At 38.0% G+C, this 21,637-nt stretch overlaps 1 protein-coding gene across 2 annotated transcripts in view; it reads left to right on the top strand.

Annotated features, from left to right (window-relative positions):
* QRSL1 (glutaminyl-tRNA amidotransferase subunit QRSL1) overlaps positions 1-15,018 on the top strand; it is a 679,774-nt gene extending 664,756 nt beyond the window's left edge. For both annotated transcript variants that reach the window (XM_044064940.1, XM_044064949.1), the window contains one exon: positions 14,724-15,018. In XM_044064940.1, coding sequence (XP_043920875.1) covers positions 14,724-14,908 — 185 coding nt within the window. In that variant the 3' untranslated portion in view covers positions 14,909-15,018. The remainder of the gene's footprint in view (positions 1-14,723) is intronic.
* Positions 15,019-21,637: the final 6,619 nt, after the last annotated feature.

The following is a 21,637-nucleotide window of genomic DNA, read 5'->3' on the forward strand; positions in this document are numbered from 1 at the left end:
CTCTCTTCAAGAGGAATCTTGATGAGTGGATGGGAGATCATAGGTTTACCCCGGGTATCACTTCTGTGTCACTGTTAGACAGAGGCACAGTATACTAACCTCGAAAAAGGGCATAGCAAATTTAATTTAAAATGGGTGGCGAAAGCCAAACATACTCTGGCTAGGCTTATAAATGCCCTAGGGCAGATAGCCTAGTATGAACCTATGACCCTATGAACCTATAAGAGAATGTTTTATAGGCCAGGCAGAGTTGGACTGTCAGCAGTCTGTTGGAGATGGACTACAAAGATGGGGCTTTGAGGCCGTTTGCATAGGTCATGATGTTTAGGCCATGTATTTATTTTGTGAGGAACCTCTGTATGCTCCAGCTGTAGTATATTCCTGATCAGGTATATATGAAAGGGGATGTTGTACTCAGTGATTGATCTGATAAGGGTTGAGTAAAGCAGAACAATGACACCCATGGACCTAGATGTCATACACTTATTCTATATTGAGCAATTTGTAAAGTAGTTCCTTACCGCCACAAATACATGATGTTCAAAGAGTAGGTTTTTGTCTGTATGTGTTCTCAAATCCCTGACAGTGCAATACAGTTATTCTATATTGTGCAATTTATAAATGAGTTCCTTACTACCACAAATACATGATGGTCAAAGACTAGGCTTATGTCTGCATGTGTTCCCAAATCCCTAACTGGGTCTACTCTTTGGGGTGCATTATTAGTGTGGTAATTTCCAAGGGTAGCAGTCTTCCCAAAGGATAGTATTTTGCATTTCTTGCCATTAACGTTTAGATCACTGGGGGAGTCTATGACTGCACCATTGCAGTCATCAGTAAACTTGGTCAGACAGAGGCCCTTGCCATTGGCCTTGACTTCAGAGAAGTAAATGGAAAAAGGAGTGATCCCAGCACCAAGCCTTAAGGGACTCCAGTGGTGGATGGACTTTTAGTAGAGGTAGACACCTCTATCCTAACTTCATGGGTTTTATCTGTGAGCCAGCTGGCTCTCTAGAGGGTGGCATAGGGGGTTGTACCTAATTTCTTGAGTTTGTCTACAATGACTGTGGTTTTGTGTCATATACTTTGGCCAGGTCAAGGTAAGCAGTATGCATATTTTTGCCTTCATCTATTGCTTTGGTGACTTTTTCAAAAAGCCACTGGGTTGAGTAGGCATGGCCTGCCCCTGACAAAACCAAACTGGGCTGGATCCAGTGACTAATGGTTTCTTTTGTCATTGTTTATCATCTCCATGATAATTCTTTCCTGGGCTTTGCATATGAGACTTGTCAGACTTATGGATCTGGAGATGGGCCACCCTTTTCCAGAGGGATGACAGTTGCAGCCTTCATTCACCTGTGATTCTGTGGTCCTGCTATGTCATGCTTCATGCTATTAAGCAAGCATTCTAGGATATTATCGGGCCCATTAATGCATTGTTCTTGGCCTGTAAAAATTAGTTGGGGACCTATTCCCTAGTGATAGATGGGGGAGTAATGGTTGAGGGTATTTCCCAAGGTGTTTGAGAGAGGGACAGGTGGGGGTAAAAGTGGAGCTAAATTTGTCTGCCGGTAGATTTGCTGTATCTTCTGGCTTAATGTAGGTGGCTCCATTTACAATTATTTCATTGCAGTGTTGTCTATTGCCTTTGAGGTTGCAGACATAGCTGAAGAATGCTTTGTGCTTGTACTTAGCCAGGGAAGATATTTTTACCTCACATTTGGCTTTGGTGGATTTAATTAGCCCTTGATTTGCTTGTTTAAACTGATGAATGAGTTTTGATTTTTTACCTTGCTGGGGATTGTAGTTCCTAATTTTTGCCTTGGTTTTCTTCCTTTTCTTATACAGCCTAATTGGTGATGAGATTCCACCAGAGTGGCTTGTTTTTTGTGTGTCCTGTGCTTATTCCCAATACGTATAGTTGTTTTGTATCCCTTTCCTAAAGTTTTTCACATCCAGAATTGGTAGCAGTCTTCTTCCTAGTTTAAAGTGCTGTTTGAATGTGTTCTTTATCTGGGTTTCTTATATGCACTATTTCAGTATTATATTGATACATGAGACAAATATGTTTCTGTAATGCCATTTCCTTGTTGTACTTATAGTCACCAATAATGGTGAATAACTCAGACATACAGGTGAAGGGATAATCCAATTTTATATTAGCTGGGTGTTACTACAGAAGAGAAAGGATGAAAGGAAAGTTCAGTGTTGCAAAGAATTGCACAGCATTAGAACTTTCAATTTAAGAAGTCAAACTTGATCTGGTTAAGGCTTAGATGACAAAATAACCACTGACATCTAGAGAAATAGTGAAGTAAAATAGAGTCGAATGGGCTGTTTTACATTAGATTATCATCAGATTTTCTACTTTGGGCAAGAATCTTGCAAAAAAATATATATACTGTAGCCATCACAGTTAATAAAAGGGTGTCAAAATCAGTGCTTGGTTACAACCCAAAAAAGAATGAGCTCAGACTACAAGTCAACCCATTCAACATTACAGTGCTGCATGTTTATGCTCCAAATACTAACGCTGAAGAGGATGAAGTTGACCAGTTTTATGAGGCTCTGCAGTTTCTTTTGGAAACGATGCTGAAAAAGAAATTACAATATTCCATTTATTGTAGGTGATTGAAGTGCTGAAGTTGGTAGTCAAAGTGCAATGAAATAATTGAAAATAATATGCGCTGTTAAGGTACAAAGGGAACAGTGCATATTATTTTCATTTTATGTTTTTTTTAAAGTATTGCACTGGTTTTACCTCAGTGGTTTGCTTGTTCAGTTGAAGTAATTGGCAGGTTTGGCTTTGGATCACAAAATTAAATGTGGCATAGACTGCCAATATTCCGGCAGGGGAATTCTGTAGTCGTAACAAAAACCGCTCAAGAGACAGCTTTATACATGGATATTGCAAAATGCTTCATACCAAAATCAGATTGACTATTTATTTGCAGTCAGAGATGGAAGACTTCTATACAGTCAGGAAAAACAAGACCTGGAGGTGACTGTGGCTGTCTCAGCTTCTTATCACAAAGCTTAGAAGTAAATTAAAGAAGACAAGAAAAATGCCCAAACCAATGAGATATGGGTTCAGAAGTATTCCAAGTGTATGTGTGTTGGAGGTGAAAAATAGGTTTTAAGTAGTCAGGGACTTGGGGACACACACAGATTGTAATCTAACCTTTGATCAACACGTGTCTATAGTGGTGAGGAAATCATTCTATGTTGCGCAATTTATAAGCAAATGTATGGCATCTAAGTCCAAGGAAGTCATTTTTCCACTGTATTCGGTATTCATCAGGCCTATCATTGAGTACAGTGCCCGCTTTGGTATGTACCTAACCAGGCATATCCAACAGCTGGAACGTCCACAGAGGTTGCCCACTAAAAGAATACTGGGCATAAGTAATGTGTCCTATGCAGACCACCTCAAGGCCCTATCCCTGTATTCTGTCTCCTACAGGCTTTTGATGGGAGATCAATGCCTGGCATACAGGGCATTGTCAGACCCCACTCTGATGGAGCTCCTGCATATCCACAAAACAAATGGTACCAGAATTACCCATTCTAAAGACTTGTACCTTGCCTGTGATATAAATAGAACCTGCTGTTGAGATAGGTATGTATCCCAGAGACTACCCAGTCTATGGAACAGGCTCCCCATCCATGTGAAGCAGAGTTCCTCCCTAACCCAACAGTTAGGACAGTTGGATAGGAAAATGGAAATTCATCCCTTGTTTGGCACCTATATCTCCAATTCAAACAGGTAGCCTCTAAATGGTTCATCTCACAGGCCCATGCCTGCACTTATCAAGGGTATCAGAACTTGTCAGATTTGGAATGCATGACTAGGCTTAAAAAGGCCCTTGTGGTCATTAGCCTAGTAAACACCTCCGAACCTATAGGGGATTAGACCTGCTGGACAAAAAACATGAAGAACTGTGGACAGAAGTTTGAGATGTTGTCCAGGAGGTGGCAACAACAATATAACAAATTGAAAGAAGATCAAGAAGACAAAATGGCCACCTCTGGTGCCTTTAGAAGAGGCTGAGGAAAGGAGGAGAGCAAAAGGCAATGAAGACAAGAAAAAATGTCAAATAATGCGTAGTTTCAGAAAATAGTGGAATGGATAAGGAGGCATATGTACATTTGCAGTACAAAGAATTGTAAGAATAAGACAGAATGAGAATGACAGACAATTAGTGATATTAAGAGGAAACCTCATGGTAACAATGGACATGATAAAAGACTAAGATGAGAGGGACCCAACAGAAGCAGAAGATATTAAGAAAAGGTGACGGGAATATGTAGAACAAGTATACAAGAAGGACCCCAACATCACTGACTCGCATAGAATTGTGTTCTCTGATCCAGTGATAGACGTCCTGGAGAGTGAAGTTAAATGGGCCCCAGAAAGCCTTGCTAAAAAAAAAGACTGCTGGAAGTGATGGAATTTCTGATGAATTGCTTAATATCCTGGAAAATTATGGTGTTGCTTTTCTGCATTGAATTTGTTTTTGAAAACAGGGCAGGAGCCATTGGATTGGAAGAAGTCAGTTTTATATTCCAATTCCAAAAAGGGCAGTGCTAAAAAATGTTTACATTATAAAACAATTGCACTTTCTTCATATACTGGCAAGGTATTGCCCAAGATCCTGCAAGCTTAGATTCCAGCAGTATATGGACCAAGATTGCCAGATGTGCAAGCTGTTTTTTAGAAGTGGTTGAGGCACAAGAGATCAAATTGCTAATATCTGTTGTGTAATGGAAAAAGCAAGAGAAATTTCTCTTCTGTTTTGACTACTCCGAAGCTTTTGACTGTGGTGACTGTAAGAAATCGTGGCACATACGTTCTTAGAGAAATGGGGATACCAGATCATGTTATTTGCCTCCTGAGGAATCTGTATGCAGAACAAGAAGTAACAGAAATGAATATGGAACAGCTGACTGGTTCTTGATTAAAAAAGGAGTACTACAGGGATGTGTGTTGTAACCCTATTTATTCAATTTCTGCTCTGTATGTATCATGGAGAATACTGGGTCAGATGAATCAGATACAGGAATGAAAATCACTGGGAGGAAATATCAACAACCTTAGGTATGTGAATGATACCACTCTGATGGCTAAAAGTGAGGAAAAGTTGCAAATCTTGTTGATGAAGGTGAAAATTGAAAGTGTAAAAGGTGGCTTGTTCTTTTTTTTTTTTTTTTTTTTTTAAAGCTGATGTCATCTAGTCCTATTAAGTTATTTGAAATAGATAGGAAAGAAGTGAAGGCAGTAGCAGACTTTATTTTCCTAAGCTGAAAGATCTGTGCAGGTAGTGATTGCAACTAGGAAATTTGGAAGGAAAGCTATAGCAAATCTGTATATGATTTTAAAGATCAAAGATGTCACATTGTAAGCAAAGATTCTTTGTATTCAAAGCCATGTTTTTTTCTTCCAGTAATATCACATGACTGTGAGAGCTGGACTAAAAGTATGGGTATGCACTTGAAATTTGATGCATTTGAGCTGGTGTTGGGGAAAACTTGTGGGAATTCTGTGGGGTACAAGAAGATCAAATCTATCAGTATTTAAGGAAGTCCAAACTACTCACTGGAAAATCTGTTCGTAAAAGCTAAAACTCCTGTACTGCCACATAATATGAAGACGAGGCTCACAAGAGAAACACTGATAATGGGGAAATATTGAAGACAGATGAAGAATGGAAAGATAGAGGCCAAGATACCTAAACAGCATTAATGAAGCAAAGAGTATGAATTTGCAACAACTAAAAAAAAAATTTTCGCAGACAGAGGCCTGGCGTGCTAAAGCCCTTGAGGTCACAAAGAGTCAGGCTTGACTAAAATACTGCTACTACTACAAAGGGCAGCTAAGAGATGAACAGCAAGGAGCACCATCCATATTTTATTGCAGACATAATTAACATTAGAAAGTCAGGGATAGCTTAGCTTTGTGTGAATTACCCTGTAGTTGGATACAGAATATGGCAGAGAAAAGATACCTGGGCATAACTGTTGATGCTCTTTGTAGTCCGTGTTTGTTGATCAAATCTGTTTCCACTAAAGTCTAGGAGGGACATAGCATTACAAATGATAATGCTCAAAGTAGAATGCCACCTATTTTTATTTGCACTGAACTCCCCTTGAAACACCCATAACTTTAAAGTAACAGTAAACAGGATCATTAGGTGTCTCTACAGACCAGCAATGCTACTCAATGGAAAAATTCATCTGGCTGCCAGTGAACCGCAGGGGCTACTCTGCCTCTTAACTGCTTCTCATACGGATTACTAAACTGCTCTTGCTGTTGACAGTAGCAGATAAACTGCAGTACAGACAAGCCCATTATGTCCTTTTGTCATCTACAAACAATGTAATATTGCTGTCCATTTTTCCAAAGAATTAAGAGATTTTCTGAAAGCTTGCACCAGCAGCCTGGAACTGTTTACCTCAAAATGTCAGGTAACTCCATAAATAAGTATATTTAAAAAGGAACTGGTTAAATTTCTAGTACTAGTTTTGCTGCATTGACACTAGATTAAAAAAAACTGGCATCAAGCATCATGCTAATGCTTGCACAGCTGAATATATCTCATTTTTATTTACTTTTGTACTCATAAAAATGTACAAATGTGATTTGTTTTGATAGCATATTACTTCATCTCTTAAAATGACTCATTTTCTTGTCAACTGTTCATATTACCCTTACTTCATATTAGCATATGTTCATTGTAACTTTTGTATTCCAGTTGCTTATTACTAATTCTCTCTCCCTTATTGAATTGTACAGTATCCTTCAATGTAATTAACTGGTGGAAATGTTGCAACTGCCATTTGGCCCAGGTCATGGTTGGAAAAGGTCTGTGGACCCAGCCCATCAATCCAGATAAGCAAAGGAAATAAGTTAGTAGTGTTATGACCATTACTTCATTATTGGGTGCTCAACAATTTAACCTTTCACAGCATTACGTCTCCTGCATAACATTTTTTAGGCATGTACAATCCTTTGAGTTTTAAAACTTAACATGCCTAGCTGCAGCTGCACTTGTACCCATTTACTGTTCAGTACTGCACTACGTTGTATCCCTTAGTCTGCCTATGAAGTACACAGTGGTGCCATGACAAATTAGTTGTAATCAAGCTATGTAATGTTTACTTGCAAGAGGAAAAAATAAGTATCTTTTCAGCATAGTGGCATTTAGTCCTTTGTCAGAGCTAGATAAGGAACACCATAAAGATTTTTTTTATGAAAGTGAAGAGAGTTTCTGCACATCCCATGATGTCATTAACTGCATTCCTTTGTCCAGATATATAGAAAAACTAAAACAGTGAGTAAAAAAGTCACATAGAAGAACCAACCAGTTAAAAAATAAAAATAAAAATCTAGCAAGGCTAGATTTTTCACTGTGTGATTCCTTAAACCTCATATTAGAGGTGACATGGAATATATATATATATATATATATATATATATATATATATATATATATATATATATATATGTATATATATTTATATTTATATATATATATATATATATATATATATATTACCCCTTAAGGACATCAGGTGTTTCAGCTAAATGGCAGTTCTGAATGTCCATGACTTTTTCTTTGAAGTCTGTTTATGGACAGTTTCAGGCTAGTAAAGCAACACACTCTGGGTTTGGCTTTATTGGCCTGAAATTGGTCCCCTGAAGAGGCCAGTTTGCATATTATTGCCTTAGAGTTGAGCAGTGCTTTTAGCATTGCAGACCTTTCAGAATGCTTTCTCTTCAGGAACGATTGCGATTCAAACAGAAGACATCTCAGTAGTTTGGTATGTCAACAAACAAGGGGGAACCAGATCTTACCCGTGTGTTGAGAAGCACTCAGGATTTGGCAATGGGTGATCTCTTCTAACCTCTTTCTTATAGCAATGCATATTCTGGGGAAATCCACTGTATTAGCAAACAAACTGAGCAGATACATTCTATTATCTCATGAGTGGTCCTTCAACAAGGATGTAGCAGAAGAGTTTTTCCAACAGTGGGGCCAGCCTTGCTGCGATCTCTTCGCATCTTCCCTAAACAACAAGGGCAGCAGCTACTTTGCCCTAATCCCCCCACAGGGGGAGTCACTGAGGGATTGTCTTCTCCATGATTGCCCCCCCCAGTCTACTTTATGCTTATCCCCCAATTCCTTTGACTCCAAAGTTCCTACAGAGAGCTGCCAGGTTGAAGAACAAGTTTATCCTCATTGTTGCACCCTATTGACCTTGACAGAATTGGTTTCCCTTCCTGTGGCTTCATGTAGTTCATTAACCCTGGATTCTAGACCCAGCTCCAGATCTTCTGTCTCACCCAACAGGCTTGATTCATCTGAAACTTCCCAACCTCAAGCTGATGGCTTGGTTTCTCCATTTCCAGTAATAACCAACCTATGCTCTCGTCTCCTGGTCGCCACATTTTGCTATCTTCCCTTAATCCATCAACAAGGAAGCTTTATGCCAGTAAATGGAAGATATTCATACACTGAGCTGTTCAACATCATAGTGACCCATTTTTTGCCCCAGTATTCACTGCATTCTCAACTTAAGTTTAGTTGGCAACAATTTCTAATTTCCATAGTGGATTTCAACTTTGTAAAACCTTTTTGTGAGGCACACTCCTTTTGAAACCTCCTTTTAAAGGTCCTGTCCCTCCATGAGATCTTAATCTGGTACTGCAAACTTGATCAGTTCACCTTTTGAACCAGCACATTTCTTTCTTGGAAAACATTACTGTTATTGGCCATTACTTCTGCCAGACAAATTTCAGAAATTCTGGCCTTGTCTGTGAAGCCTCCGTATCTAATTTTTCATAAATATAGGGTTAAACTGTGGACTAATGCATCCTTTTTGCCCATAATTGTATCCGAATCCCATATTAACCAGTCCATCAATTCACTGTTTTTCTTTCCAAATTACTCAAACAAAGGCGAATACTTACTTCATCTATTGGATGGGTGTTCATAGGCAACTGCGCTTCTATCTACATAGAACAAAAGATATCAGAACTACAGATCAGTTATTTGTTTCATTTGCAGATGCGCTTGTTCCTACTCAGCAAAGCTCCTCGTGGTCCTGCAGAGTGGTGCTAGCAGCAGAGAGACAAAACAAAGCGACTTCTTACCTGATTTAAGTATATTTTTCTGCTATTACCTTTGTGACTGTCCTTTCTCACCGAAAAACGAGTTATATCTGCTCTTTTGCCTGTTTAAAGCTTATTATACATTTAATTTATACCTGCACTTTAAAAGTTTGTCTTGTTGAATTTACCTGTTGAGGCTACAGACTCAAGTGCGCTAGCCTGTGTTAAATATTTACTGCATTTTCTGCTGTTTGTCTTGCAAAAAAAGAAAATAAACAAAAAACTATCCTTGTTTCCCGCCTTTCCTGACCTAGGAGGATAGTCCCTAATACAGGCGTTGCTGTATTCTGGACTTTTGGATAGTTCCTGTGTTGCCCATTTCCTTACTTGGATAGAAGGAAGCTTCTTTGTTCACCAGTGGGAGTGGGGAGCTTTGAGCAGCCTATCTGTCCCTGGAGGAGTGATCCCAGCACAAGAATCTTGTAGTTTATTGGCTGTTCTGGGCTAATTTCTAGCTCTTTCAAGTCCCCCTGTATAAAATCCGCTTTGGCGTGGCTTTGCGTGATTTTGCGCATAGCACAGCATCGGGCAGCGCCGCTTAATCGGGCTTGAAACTTTTTCGGCTCCACAAAGTCTACTCTTCACTTTTTCCCTTAGAACTCTTAAAATAAGGACTCTATTTTCTATCTAAAGCCCTGCACTTGCTCATACAAACAATTTTATATAAGTTAGCACTATTAAACCAAAAGCACTACATCTCTAGATACTCCCTTGAGCACTCTGCCCCTACTGGTCCTTTTTTATCAGTTATAAAGGAGTTACCTATATTTTTCTGGCATGACCAAAGGACAGATGCTGGTTTCCTCTCCAGTCCAGCTGGTGAATCTGGGAATCCTGAGGCAATGTTACAACTGCCTCATGTACACAGAGAACCCTCTCCTCCTCCCAACAAACTTAAATATTATGTGAGAGATGCAACCATATAGCCAAACTGGAGGCTGAGCTCTCTCAACTCAGTACTAGCCCAGGCAGTCAGGAGGAGATGGTAACCACACACACCACAAATCCAGTCTCACATAGACCTAACACAACGTCTAACCAAACACATAAACACACCAAAACATATTCAGAGGCTTTAAATAAGAATCTGCCTAAGCAGCAGAGACCTCCAAAGCAGACATCCAAGCACCTGCTACCCCAAAACAAAACACGTGTAACACATAATTCACAAAGTCAGTGTGCCAAACAAACCCAGCCCTTAAGGCTAAACAACACACCTGATACACTTGTAATAGGTGACTCTATTGTCAGACACACTGACGTCCCACTCACCAGACTGAACAAGGAGAGGGTCACGGTAAGCTGCCTGTCGGGCGCCAGGATCCGCCACATAACGCAAGCACTCAGATCACTCCAAAGCAAGTACAAATATGACTCCGTCATTGTCCATGCTGGTGTGAATGACCCAAGACATACCTCCCTGGACATAGAGGAGTTCTCTGATCATGTAGCCCAGGCCGGTATGACCCTGACCTTGAGTAGCATCTTACCCTCACCAAGAATTATGCCACAGTATAAAGACAAAATGATCGATTTTAACAATTGGCTAAATTATTGGTATCATTCAAAGGTGGTCCAGTGTCTGTCAGCCTGGGATGACATGCTTGAGAAGCCACATTGCTTCGCTAGGGATGGATTGCACCTGTCACCCCTGGGCTTTTGGATACTGGCAAAGGCTCTTGCCACCCCCATAGTGCCTTTTTTAGGCAAGGCTCAAAGGACAAACCCACCTCCATAGATAACACAGGGAAAAAGAAACTTAGGTTAACGCTACTAAACGCCAGAAGTCTAAACCTCAAGATGCACGCTCTCAAAGCTCTCCTCAATATGGAGAATATCGACATCTGTGCAATAACAGAAACCTGATTCAAGGCTCCCGAGAGCACACCAGCACTACCAGGCTACACTTCGTACCATGCTTTTCAGCCCCAAAACTTGGACCGAACCACAGAAGGAGGGGGAGTATCCATATTCATCAAAGATACTCACACCTCCAGGTTAGTGGCACTGCACGAAGCAGCAGAGACCATCCATGTGCAACTAACAGTGGGCAAAACTGCCTTTCAGTTTATAGCCTGCTACAGACCACTCTCCCAAACTCAGGAACCTCACTCGGCCTTCCTGAAAACACTGGAGAAATATGAAGGTCTCTCCAAACACCATTATACTGGTGATTTCAACTACCCAAACATAGACTGGGAGCATTACTCAAGCCCCAACGCCCTAGCCCAAAGGTTCCTTGAATTTATAAACTCAAATGCTATGAAACAACTAGTCACCACTCCCACAAGAGGAGAAAACATACTGGACCTAATCATCACCAACATGGGGACTCTATGCTCCACACCAGAAGTATACCCCTCATTGGTAAGATCGGACCATAAATTAAGCTCACTGGACATCCACATCCCGACCCCACCCCCAGCCCAGAAAACCACAGTAAAAAATTTCTCAAAAGCTAACTTCACACTTCTCAAAACCAAGGTGACATCCTTCAAACCCCCAGGCCAGCGGAAACTACAACCCAAACTGCAGAAACCTTTATAAACGCATTTTAAGGACACCTTCAGGAATGCATGGATCATGCAATCCCAAATAAAACCAAGACCCAATCCTCCAAAGGCAGGTGTTCAATCTGGTGGACCCCAGCCATAAATCAGCTTTACAACAAAAGGAGGAAGCTGCTACATGATAGAGCTAAATCCCTAAAAGGGAAGGCATCTCTGATCAGTACTAGCAAAAAACTACGGTCCCTCATAAAATCATCCAAGGCCAGCTTCGAGAGAAAAATTGCACAGGACACCAAAGATAATCACAAGGCCTTCTTTAGTTATGTTAGAAACCTGGGTGGCAACTCCCAGATATGTTCAGAGTTAATCCAAAATGACAAAAAATACACTGAACCCACAGACATAGCAAACATCCTGGCAGACAGGTTCAGTGCAAACTTCTCCCCCCCTTCCCCCCAAAAGAGCAAATGCCTATCCCAACAGAGTCTCCTCCCTGACATCTCAGATGCCCAGGTGAGAGCTGCCCTCTCCAAGGCAAAAAACACAGCATCATTGGGACCGGACGGTGTCCCGGGCTGCATCCTACATGAGCTCCAAGAAGAACTAAAACCTCATATAAAGTTAGCCTTAGTACAGGATATGTACCCAAGGAATGGCGTACAGCAACAGTGGTCCCACTCCACAAAGGCAGTGCCTCAATGGACCCTGGAAACTATCGCCCCATAGGTTTGACTAGCCTAGTCTGCAAAGCTATGGAGCGGATCATCATGGAGCTCATAAACAAAGATGTTGGGGACCTGCAGATGCTGGATCCTACCCAATTTCGCTTTGTTAAGGGCAGATCCTGCCTCCTGAACCTGGTTAACGTCTTTGAAACAGTCACCAATGCCATAGATGAAGGGAAGGTAGTCCACACAGCCTACCTGGACCTCGCAAAAGCCTTTTAACACAATACCCCACTCTGGCATCATAAATAAGCTCTCCAGCTTAAATATCAACCCCTATGTCATAAGATGGGTTGCAAACTGGCTCAAGGATAGAACCCACATGGTCAGAAATGCAGGAACCATGTCAGACTCTAAATTAGTTACTAGTGGCGTCCCACAAGGCTCAGTCCTGGGACCTCTCTTGTTCGGTATATATTTCTCTGAGGTACAGGCTAACACGGGAGAACTATGGCTGACCAAGTTCGCAGACGACTGCAAACTGGGTGCCATAATTGACTCGCCAACTGACACAGACATCCTCCAAAAGGGTCTCACAGAGATGGATAACTGGTGCCAGAACCATGGCCTAAAGCTAAATGCCAAAAAGTGCATAGTCATCTCCTTTGGGAAAAACAAAGTGCCCACAAATTACCACATAGGTGGTAATCCATTAAACACGGAAGAAGTAATTAGGGATTTGGGGACCCAATTGGATAGCAATCTTTCCTTTGACAATCTCATCGCCTTAAACTATTTGGCTGCTGGTGCCAGCTAAAGTACCTAATGGTCTTTTGAAGTTTAAAGAGGAGATGTGTCATTGATTTATAAAAAGCAGTGACATTTCTGAAAAGAAATATTTTCATGCAGGGTCAAAACATTTTGGAAGAAGAACTTTAATTTTCTGTAGGGCAAAGGTAGGATGCAGTCACTGACCATCTGTATCTAGTCTCTCACTAGTACTTATCAAAGCAGGAAGGCTGCCCTGGTCATTATCTAGCTGAAGAAGCATTACCTCAACCTGCATAAAAATTCACAAGATATGCCAGAGGCCCACAAGATGCACAAATTTGCCATATTCTCAATGAACAGAGTTAGGTGACTGGAAGTCAACTTGTAGGCCTCTACTGTTTCCTTGTAGCTGTACTTGCTGAACCACCAGACTGAAGATCTGGAAAGTTATCATGATCCTTGAACCCATGAAGGACTGTCATAATGGACTCTCTCATTCTTCATTGACTGAAGTGAGTCAACAAAGATCAAGACTGAGAAGATAACTATGTGCTTCATACATTTGCATTAAGTAATAGCATTAGTGTGATAAGAAAGCAATTTGCCCAGTAATTTACTTAGAGTAATTATAAGGCATTAGAAAGTTGTGCAATTAATCTTTGATCAAATGAAGCATTAATTAATGGATTTAAGATACTAATAAAGAAGATCCTTCTCTGGCAAAGTTTGCGTCAGCCTTGATTCTGCTTTTTATTCATCTAGTGGCCTGTGGGCCCTGCGTGTGTCAAGTGGTTAGTTCATTTAGGCAACACTACTACTACCATACCTCTCAACCTCTTACAGGAAGAAATCTGGACAGAGCCATAAATAATGGGGGATAAAGGCCCAAAAATAGGGACAATTTTGAAATATTGTTCTTATAAACTTAGAAAGCTTGATAGAATAATAGGTATTGCATTAGCATGAATTTTCTGAAGGGTATGAAGTCTGAAACTCCAAGTGTCTGTTTTTATTTTCTGACTTCAACCCTCAACAATTTGCCAGAAAATCACAATTCTATGAGAAACAGACCAAAATATGAGGCAAAAATCTAGACACTCTGCGAAAATCTGTACAGTTGAGAGGTATCCTGGAATATACTTGTTTACTATTGTATTAGGGAACCTCAAAACTTTTTATGAGGCCAGAGTTTAAGTATCAAGCATACTAGGCTGAGATCCTATCCATTTCCATCTGTCTTCTACAGTTTTCCTCCATCTTCTCCCATTCACAGATGTTTGCTTTGTAGATGCATATGTCTTTATAAACACTTCAATTTACAGTGCATAATTTTAAACTCTGAACATTGTTGCAAGGTTGTTCTTTTAGCTGACAAGCAAGTAAAAAGAAGTTGCATATCTTTTTCAAAGTCAGATTTAAAAAAAGTAGCAGCTAATGCTGTTGCCTGTGTAGGTGTGATACTTTTACTGTTATTCTTTTGTTTTGTCCGATTTCATTTTGTTTCTGTATCTTTCTGTATTTGTCTTACCATTTCAATTTTTTTTACATTTTTGTGCACTTTAAATTATTATTTGAGAGTAACTGTTGTATTTGTTCAATTTGCAGGCCTACCAGCTGTGACTGTTCCTACTGCACTGTCACAGAGAGGTTTGCCAATTGGACTCCACTTTATAGGTCGTAAATTCCATGATGAACAGCTCTTGACAGTGGCAAAGTGGTTTGAACAGCAAGTGAACTTTCCAAATGCTGTACTTAAAGACATAAGCACCAGCTGCCGGGACCTTTCTTAGCACAGAGCTTTCTCAGCAAATTAATCACATTTTGTGTGATGTAATATGTTATATGAAGTATGAATGTTATTTTGAATTTTAACTCTGTAAATAAATTATTTATATATATACTTTGCTGTCATTTTTATTTTACATAATTCACTTTTTAAAGCCAAAAGATTCATTTTATATATTTGTGTTATGAAGAACATTGCTGCTTACTAACATAGTGACCTCCAAAAAAACAAAACAAAAAAAAAGTATGACGTCAGTCTCATCTTACTTTCTGGTGTCTGCACTGGGTGTAGTCAAACAGGTATTGAGCCATGTTTAAAGGCTTCTCAAACATTTTTATTCTCATGTTCTTTTAAATGCACTTTGTAACCTCTTTGGCCTGTACCAACATGCCCCTGCATAGTTTTCTGATCATGCACACAGTAGCAGTCCTCAGCTTTCTGTCTGCTTGTACTGTTCAGTTTTCTTAGGTTTAGTGCTGAGGAAAGCACAGACCACCTAAACAGCATTCTAGTCACCTGATTGTGAATCAGATCATCACATGCACTGCTTGTGTTTGAAGCATAAAAGACAACTCTTGTCACTGTCATTGCATCCCTCTGGTAAGCAAACCTTTAGAAACAAAAAAAGTTGAGGCACGTCTTATCTGTAAACCCAGCATGTTGACATTCATAGTGTCTGCATATCATGATTGCTGAATGGAAGGCCCTGCACAAAACAATGGCCATGTAGTAGGCAGGGCCAAGCTAAGGTATCTACAGACCCTGGATGAAACTTTTGTTTTGCCTCCTTTGCAGAGTCCACCAGTGTTTTAGTGGCTTCTGCTCCTTCACTAGTTTGTTGTCTTATAGTGAAAAGTCTTCAACCAGTTTTGCATCTTTAGCATTGCAGACATTGAGGACAGCAGGATTTCCCTATTCTACATCTGGAAGTGATAGACAGACATCCACCTTCCACATTCTACCTGATAGTCATCTGTGTGTCTGTCACTGATCCTCTAAGTTCATCTCCTTTCATCCCCCCCCGCGCACACACACATTAATTGAAATTGTCCACAGGCTCCTCATGCTGTTGTTTGTGGGTGTTTTGTAGTTGCTGTGCTACTGCAGAACTTTGAAACTCTGGTAGGTGAAGGAGAGTATTCTCAAGAATAAAGTACAGATTTTCATGGCTGTATCACAGGATCCTCAACTAATTCTGTTTACATTGCACACCAGATGAGGTATGTGCCCTCCCTTCCAACAGCTGTAGCCTCCACTGATCTTGGGATTGCTTTTCCTGTGCCTGTTTTGATTACTTCTGGCAAACTTTGATTTTCTGTTTCACTGACTTGTTTATCATGTAAAAAAGTACATGCTGTTTGAAAGTCTGTAACTTGTCTGTGTACTCTTAACTTATTTGTGTCTCATGGTTTAAGATGTGGTTGAAAATCATCCAGAAAGAGTAGCTCATATACCTAGTCAGCAAGTGAAGGAATAACTGTATCCGTATATGCCAGAGTAATGTCCAGTGAAGTACCTAAGAAGGGGGGGTGTTTCTTTCTGGGATATTTTCCGCTCAGAATCAGGATTTTGAAGGGTCCTGTCTGATATAATTAGAGATTTTGTGTTTTTCTCTTCTCTAGATTCTCTTCATTAATATCCTTGATTTCCATAAGTCATACCAGACGTTGCACTTATGATGGTGTGTTACATTTTGGAGTGGGTTGCTTATTCTTGTTCCTCCAAGAAATGCCTCCTTTCTTGTCAGGGTCACACTGATGCCAAAACCTGGGTCATTCTGCCTCTGCCTAACCTCAAGAATGTTATTTCTTCAAAACCTTGAAGCACCCAGACTCTGACCTATCTGCAGTCAAGAAGGCTGACCACCTTTACAGGTGTCTTGTTGATGTGGTAAAAGTTCCAGAAAGATTCCCAAAGGTAGATTTATTAAATTAGCACTGCGAGGACACCGATAAGTGCCTCTACCTAAAGAGCGGAAAGAACTCTGTAACTATTCGGCTGATAAACCAATCGCAACTTTATTGTTACAAAAACATAAAAAATTAAATAAAAGCAGGTACTGAATGAAAAGAATCTTGAACTAGGTACTAGTTAAGCGCTTTCACCCAGTATATCCGGGCTTCTTCAGAACTAGTTCCCTATTGACATAATCTGCTGTTTTAAGCCTTTTTTGGCACCAAACTACAGTTTGAAATTTAAAGTGATATTGACACTGTTCCATAACTTGTTAACATAAAATATGTAAGCAATCAAAAACTTCTCCAATATATGTAAAAACTTTCTCCAATATATATAAATAACTTGTATAAAAATATGTAAATATAAAAATACTACACAATATCATACCTAGTGACAAAGTTCATTGTTTTGAAATAAATTATATATATATATTGTGTTGTTAGTGTATGATAAACATATAATAAATATTTTGATAATGAGAATAAATAAATGAATGAAAAGTAGAAATATGAATGTGTTGATTAATCATCTTTTCTGTAATATCATAAAATAAATAAATGCAGATAAATCAGTAACCATAATAATAAATGGTATTTGACACTATATATTATAAATATAAATATGTAATATAAATAATTCACGTTAAAATTTGTTAAAATTGTTAAATGTTATGGCTTAATTAAAAGTGGTGGAAGTTATCTAAAATGGATCCAAAAATGGTTTAACTGTTATATATTCATTTAATCCTGGGGGTGTTGTGGCATCTAATAAAATTTGCCACTTCGCTTCCTTATAATTTAATATACTTTTACAATTACCTCCCCTAGGATCTGCCTTTATCACTTCCAAAATGTTGAATTTAAATTCATGGTCTACACCTTCCCTATCAATGTGCCTATAAAGAGCATTGTTTTTATCTTTAGTTCTTATACAATACATGTGATCGTATATCCTTTTTCTAAAATTCCTCTCTGTTTTACCTACATAAAAACCTGAGCATTTTTGACATTTACTTACATAAACGACCATCTTGCTGTTACAATTACCTGTCTTACTTATAACTCAGTTTTTATGTGCATTGTCTAACTGTATGTATCTCTCTTCTGAGATATATTTACATTGGTTACAGGACCCACATTTTTTAGTCCCATAAGTGGTCACCTTTACTCCGTTTTTGTTATTATATTTGTATTCTACTATCTGTTTGATATTTTTCCCCATTTTGAAAATAAAATTGGGTCTACTGCACACAATTTTAGAAAGATGGATATCATCGGCTATAATATACCAAAAATTATTTATAATTTTTTTAATAAAGTCTGTAGCCATATTAAACTGTATTATACATGCTATATTATACCTTTCTATATTAATATTATTACCATTGATTGGAAGTGTGTTTCCCCCTTGTTTTTCAACTATATACTTACTACCTAATAAAGGTTTATATCTTATATTTCTAAGTTGAATGATATATTGGATTGTGTCTTCCAACATACTAACAGGGTATCCCCTCTGTATAAATAAATCCTTTATAAAATCCAGTTCAACTTTTAAATACTCATCTTCTGATGTCATACATCATACAGGCATACATGCCTGTACACATTGTCCCTTAAAAATATTTTTCTTTAATTTTTCAGGATGGCAGCTAGTGTATTCTAAATAATTGTTAGAAAAAGTGTTTTTTCTATATATAGTAGAATTTAATTTTTGGCCTTGATATGTTATATAGGTATCTAAGTAAGGGTACTCCTGTTTTATTAAACAAATATGTGAATTTTAAATATTCACTACTACTATTTAAAAAATTTAAAAATGATTCTAATCTGTTTTCATCTGCCTCCCATAGAATATAAATGTCATCCAAAAAGCATGAATAATATGTGATGTATTCACTGTTAAATAAAACTGTTTCTTCCCAATGAAGCATCACCAGATTAGCATAGATGGGAGCACATGCTGCTCCCATCGCAATCCCTCTCATTTGTTTAAAATATTCACCTTCAAAGAATATAAAGTTATTGTCTAATACAATGGCCATCATTTCTTCTATTAAACAAATTTCATCCCATTGCATATTCCCATGTTTAGTAATACTACTAGTAAATGCTTCTAATCCTTTGTCTTTGGGTATACAAGAAAATAAATCAATTAAATCAATAGTGAGGAAATAAATATTATCATAATTCCTTTTAGTTGGATAATTTTCCAAGAAAATCCAGGAGTCCTTTACCATATATGGGATTTTTTCATATAAAAATTTTAGTTTGGTATCTATATATTTACCCAACGGGAAAGTCTTGGATTTGCTACCTGAGACTATCGGTCGCAAAGGGGGGTCTACTACGTCTTTATGTACCTTGGGTATCCCTATAAGGGTAGCTAATTTTGGAGACTTCACTTTTAAAAAATCATATGTCTCTTTAGTGATTCTTCCCTCTATATAATATTCCTCTACATAGGAATCTATCCTGAAATGAGCTATATTTAGCTCATTCAAGGAAATCGGCAGATAATTCCCAGAATAATGTAGTATATCATAAATTTTCTTTGTGTATTGAATATTGTCATAAAGAACTGCCCGCATCCCCTTTGTCAGGTTTCATCACTCTAATATTTTGATTGTCTCTAATATTCAGTAGCATCTTTTCCTCTTCTTGGGTTAAATTATTAATGTTGGTTATTTGTTTTAATTTTCCGGATTGTCGCTATATTTCTCTAGTAGTAATTTTTCATATAATTCCACTTTTGGATGGCTTGGAGGTATGAATGTACTTATTTTCTTTAACTGTGTCCTTGAATTAATATGAAAACCAGAATTACTAACATCAGATTTGTCAGAATTATTAAAATAAATATTTAAATTAATTTTTCTAATAAATTTCTTAAAATCAATAATAGTGTCTACCATGTCAAATTTCGGGTTAGGAATATATTTAATTCCTTTCACAAATAAATCAAAATGTGTTTTATCTATTATTAAATCTGTATAATTGTATATATTGAAATTTTTATATCTGTAACTGTTACCACTTTTTACAATATCATTTCCCTTCACTAGTGGGTTACAATTAAATTCATTCTCTAAATTTCCTTCTAAAACCTCTTCTTCCTCGCATAATTCTGATACCCATTCTTGTATGGTTGAGTGTATTCTCTCTTTGCCATCTGAAAATCCCCTTCATTAGCATATCCCCTGTAAATCTGCAAGTTATAATTATTTCTACCTTGATAATTGGTTAATCTCTTTTCTCCTCTCTTCTGTGTAACTTCACTTGTATTGTTGTAGGAAATGTCAACTTTATCTTTGGTATGTGGCCAGATGTAAGCTGTATTCCTATTATATTGTTCACTATCCCTTTCTAACTTTTTGAATTTTCGCTTAGTTATATTAAAAATCCACTTATTTGTTTCCTGATATTGTTTATTGTATAAATTTTCCCATTCAGGGAATAAAAGTTCTTTAATAATACTATTGTTTAACTTTTCTGCTTCTAAAATTAATTTGCTAAGTTTCTCATCATTATGATTCATAAGTAAGCGCATGAAATTGAATCCACATTCATCAAAAAAAACATTAAATTCTTTCTTTGCTTCACCAGACAATTCAAGTCCTAGGGGCAATTTAAAAAATCTTAAGCCCATAGGAACTATTTTCTTGTCAATTTTCCTAGATAAACATGGTCTATTTTAAGCCCATTTATGCTTTTCAGTTTTTTACCTAATGTAAAGATCATGTTTTTTAAATTCCCATATTCAGTGACATCAGGATTCAATAAATTGTTACAACTTTTAAAATCTTCCATTTGGTAATTTGCAGTCAAAAAATTGTTAAATTTGTTGCCCACACCTTGCCTGTCTGCTTTATCTGAGGTGTGGACTGAATCAGAATTTGTTTTTTCAGTACCTTTACTGTGCTGTGTACCTTGTCCAGCAACAGTAGAATAAGTTTTAGAAGGGAATGTTCGCTTAGGTTTGGTGCCAGTTCTTAATGCTTCTTCGTTTATGTCATATACAGAAAAATCAAACGTGAAATCAGTAAGATTGATTTTGCTACTGTTAAATGATTCACGTATATCCAGTACATTAGTTGCTCTCCCCCTATGAGCACCCTGGCCATTGGAAATATCCAAACTGTCCACGGATGCTTGCTCTTCACCACATTCAGTACATTTTGTGTTCCGATGTACTAATTTACCCTGCATATTATTAACATATTGTTCATGTTGGTCCACATCAGTCAAATGAAACTGAGGTGTAACAGTACCTGTATTTAAAATTTGTTTCCCTTGTGTTGAAAAAATTCTGTTGCTTTCATGGTCACCAGCCTCCTTTTCACCTGTTCACACCAGTGCATTACCTACCAACGAGCATTGTAAAGGAAAATGACAGTTTGTCCAACATTCGAGAGGACAAACTCATATTACAGGGTGAACTGAAGAGTTTAACACTGCTTGTTAAGCAGTTAATACAGAGCGGTAGAGGTGAATCTTGTTTTGAGCATTAAAGTGTTGGATTTTTACAAACGAACAAAGCGTGATCTTCTATTTGTTACAAGGTAAGCAGGCACTTATTGGGGATTCCCTGCATACCATTTAACAGTACGCTTTATTGGGATTATTCACTTTTAATTAAGCCATAACATTTAACAATTTTAACAAATTTTAAAATGAATTATTTATATTTAACGTGAATTATTTATATTACATATATATGTATATATATTTATAATATATAGTGTCAAATACCATTTATTATTATGGTTATTGAT

This window comes from Protopterus annectens, chromosome 1.part0, assembly GCF_019279795.1.
Source record: "Protopterus annectens isolate FY-2018-M chromosome 1.part0, PAN1.0, whole genome shotgun sequence".
NCBI classification, from domain to species: Eukaryota; Metazoa; Chordata; order Ceratodontiformes; family Protopteridae; genus Protopterus; species Protopterus annectens.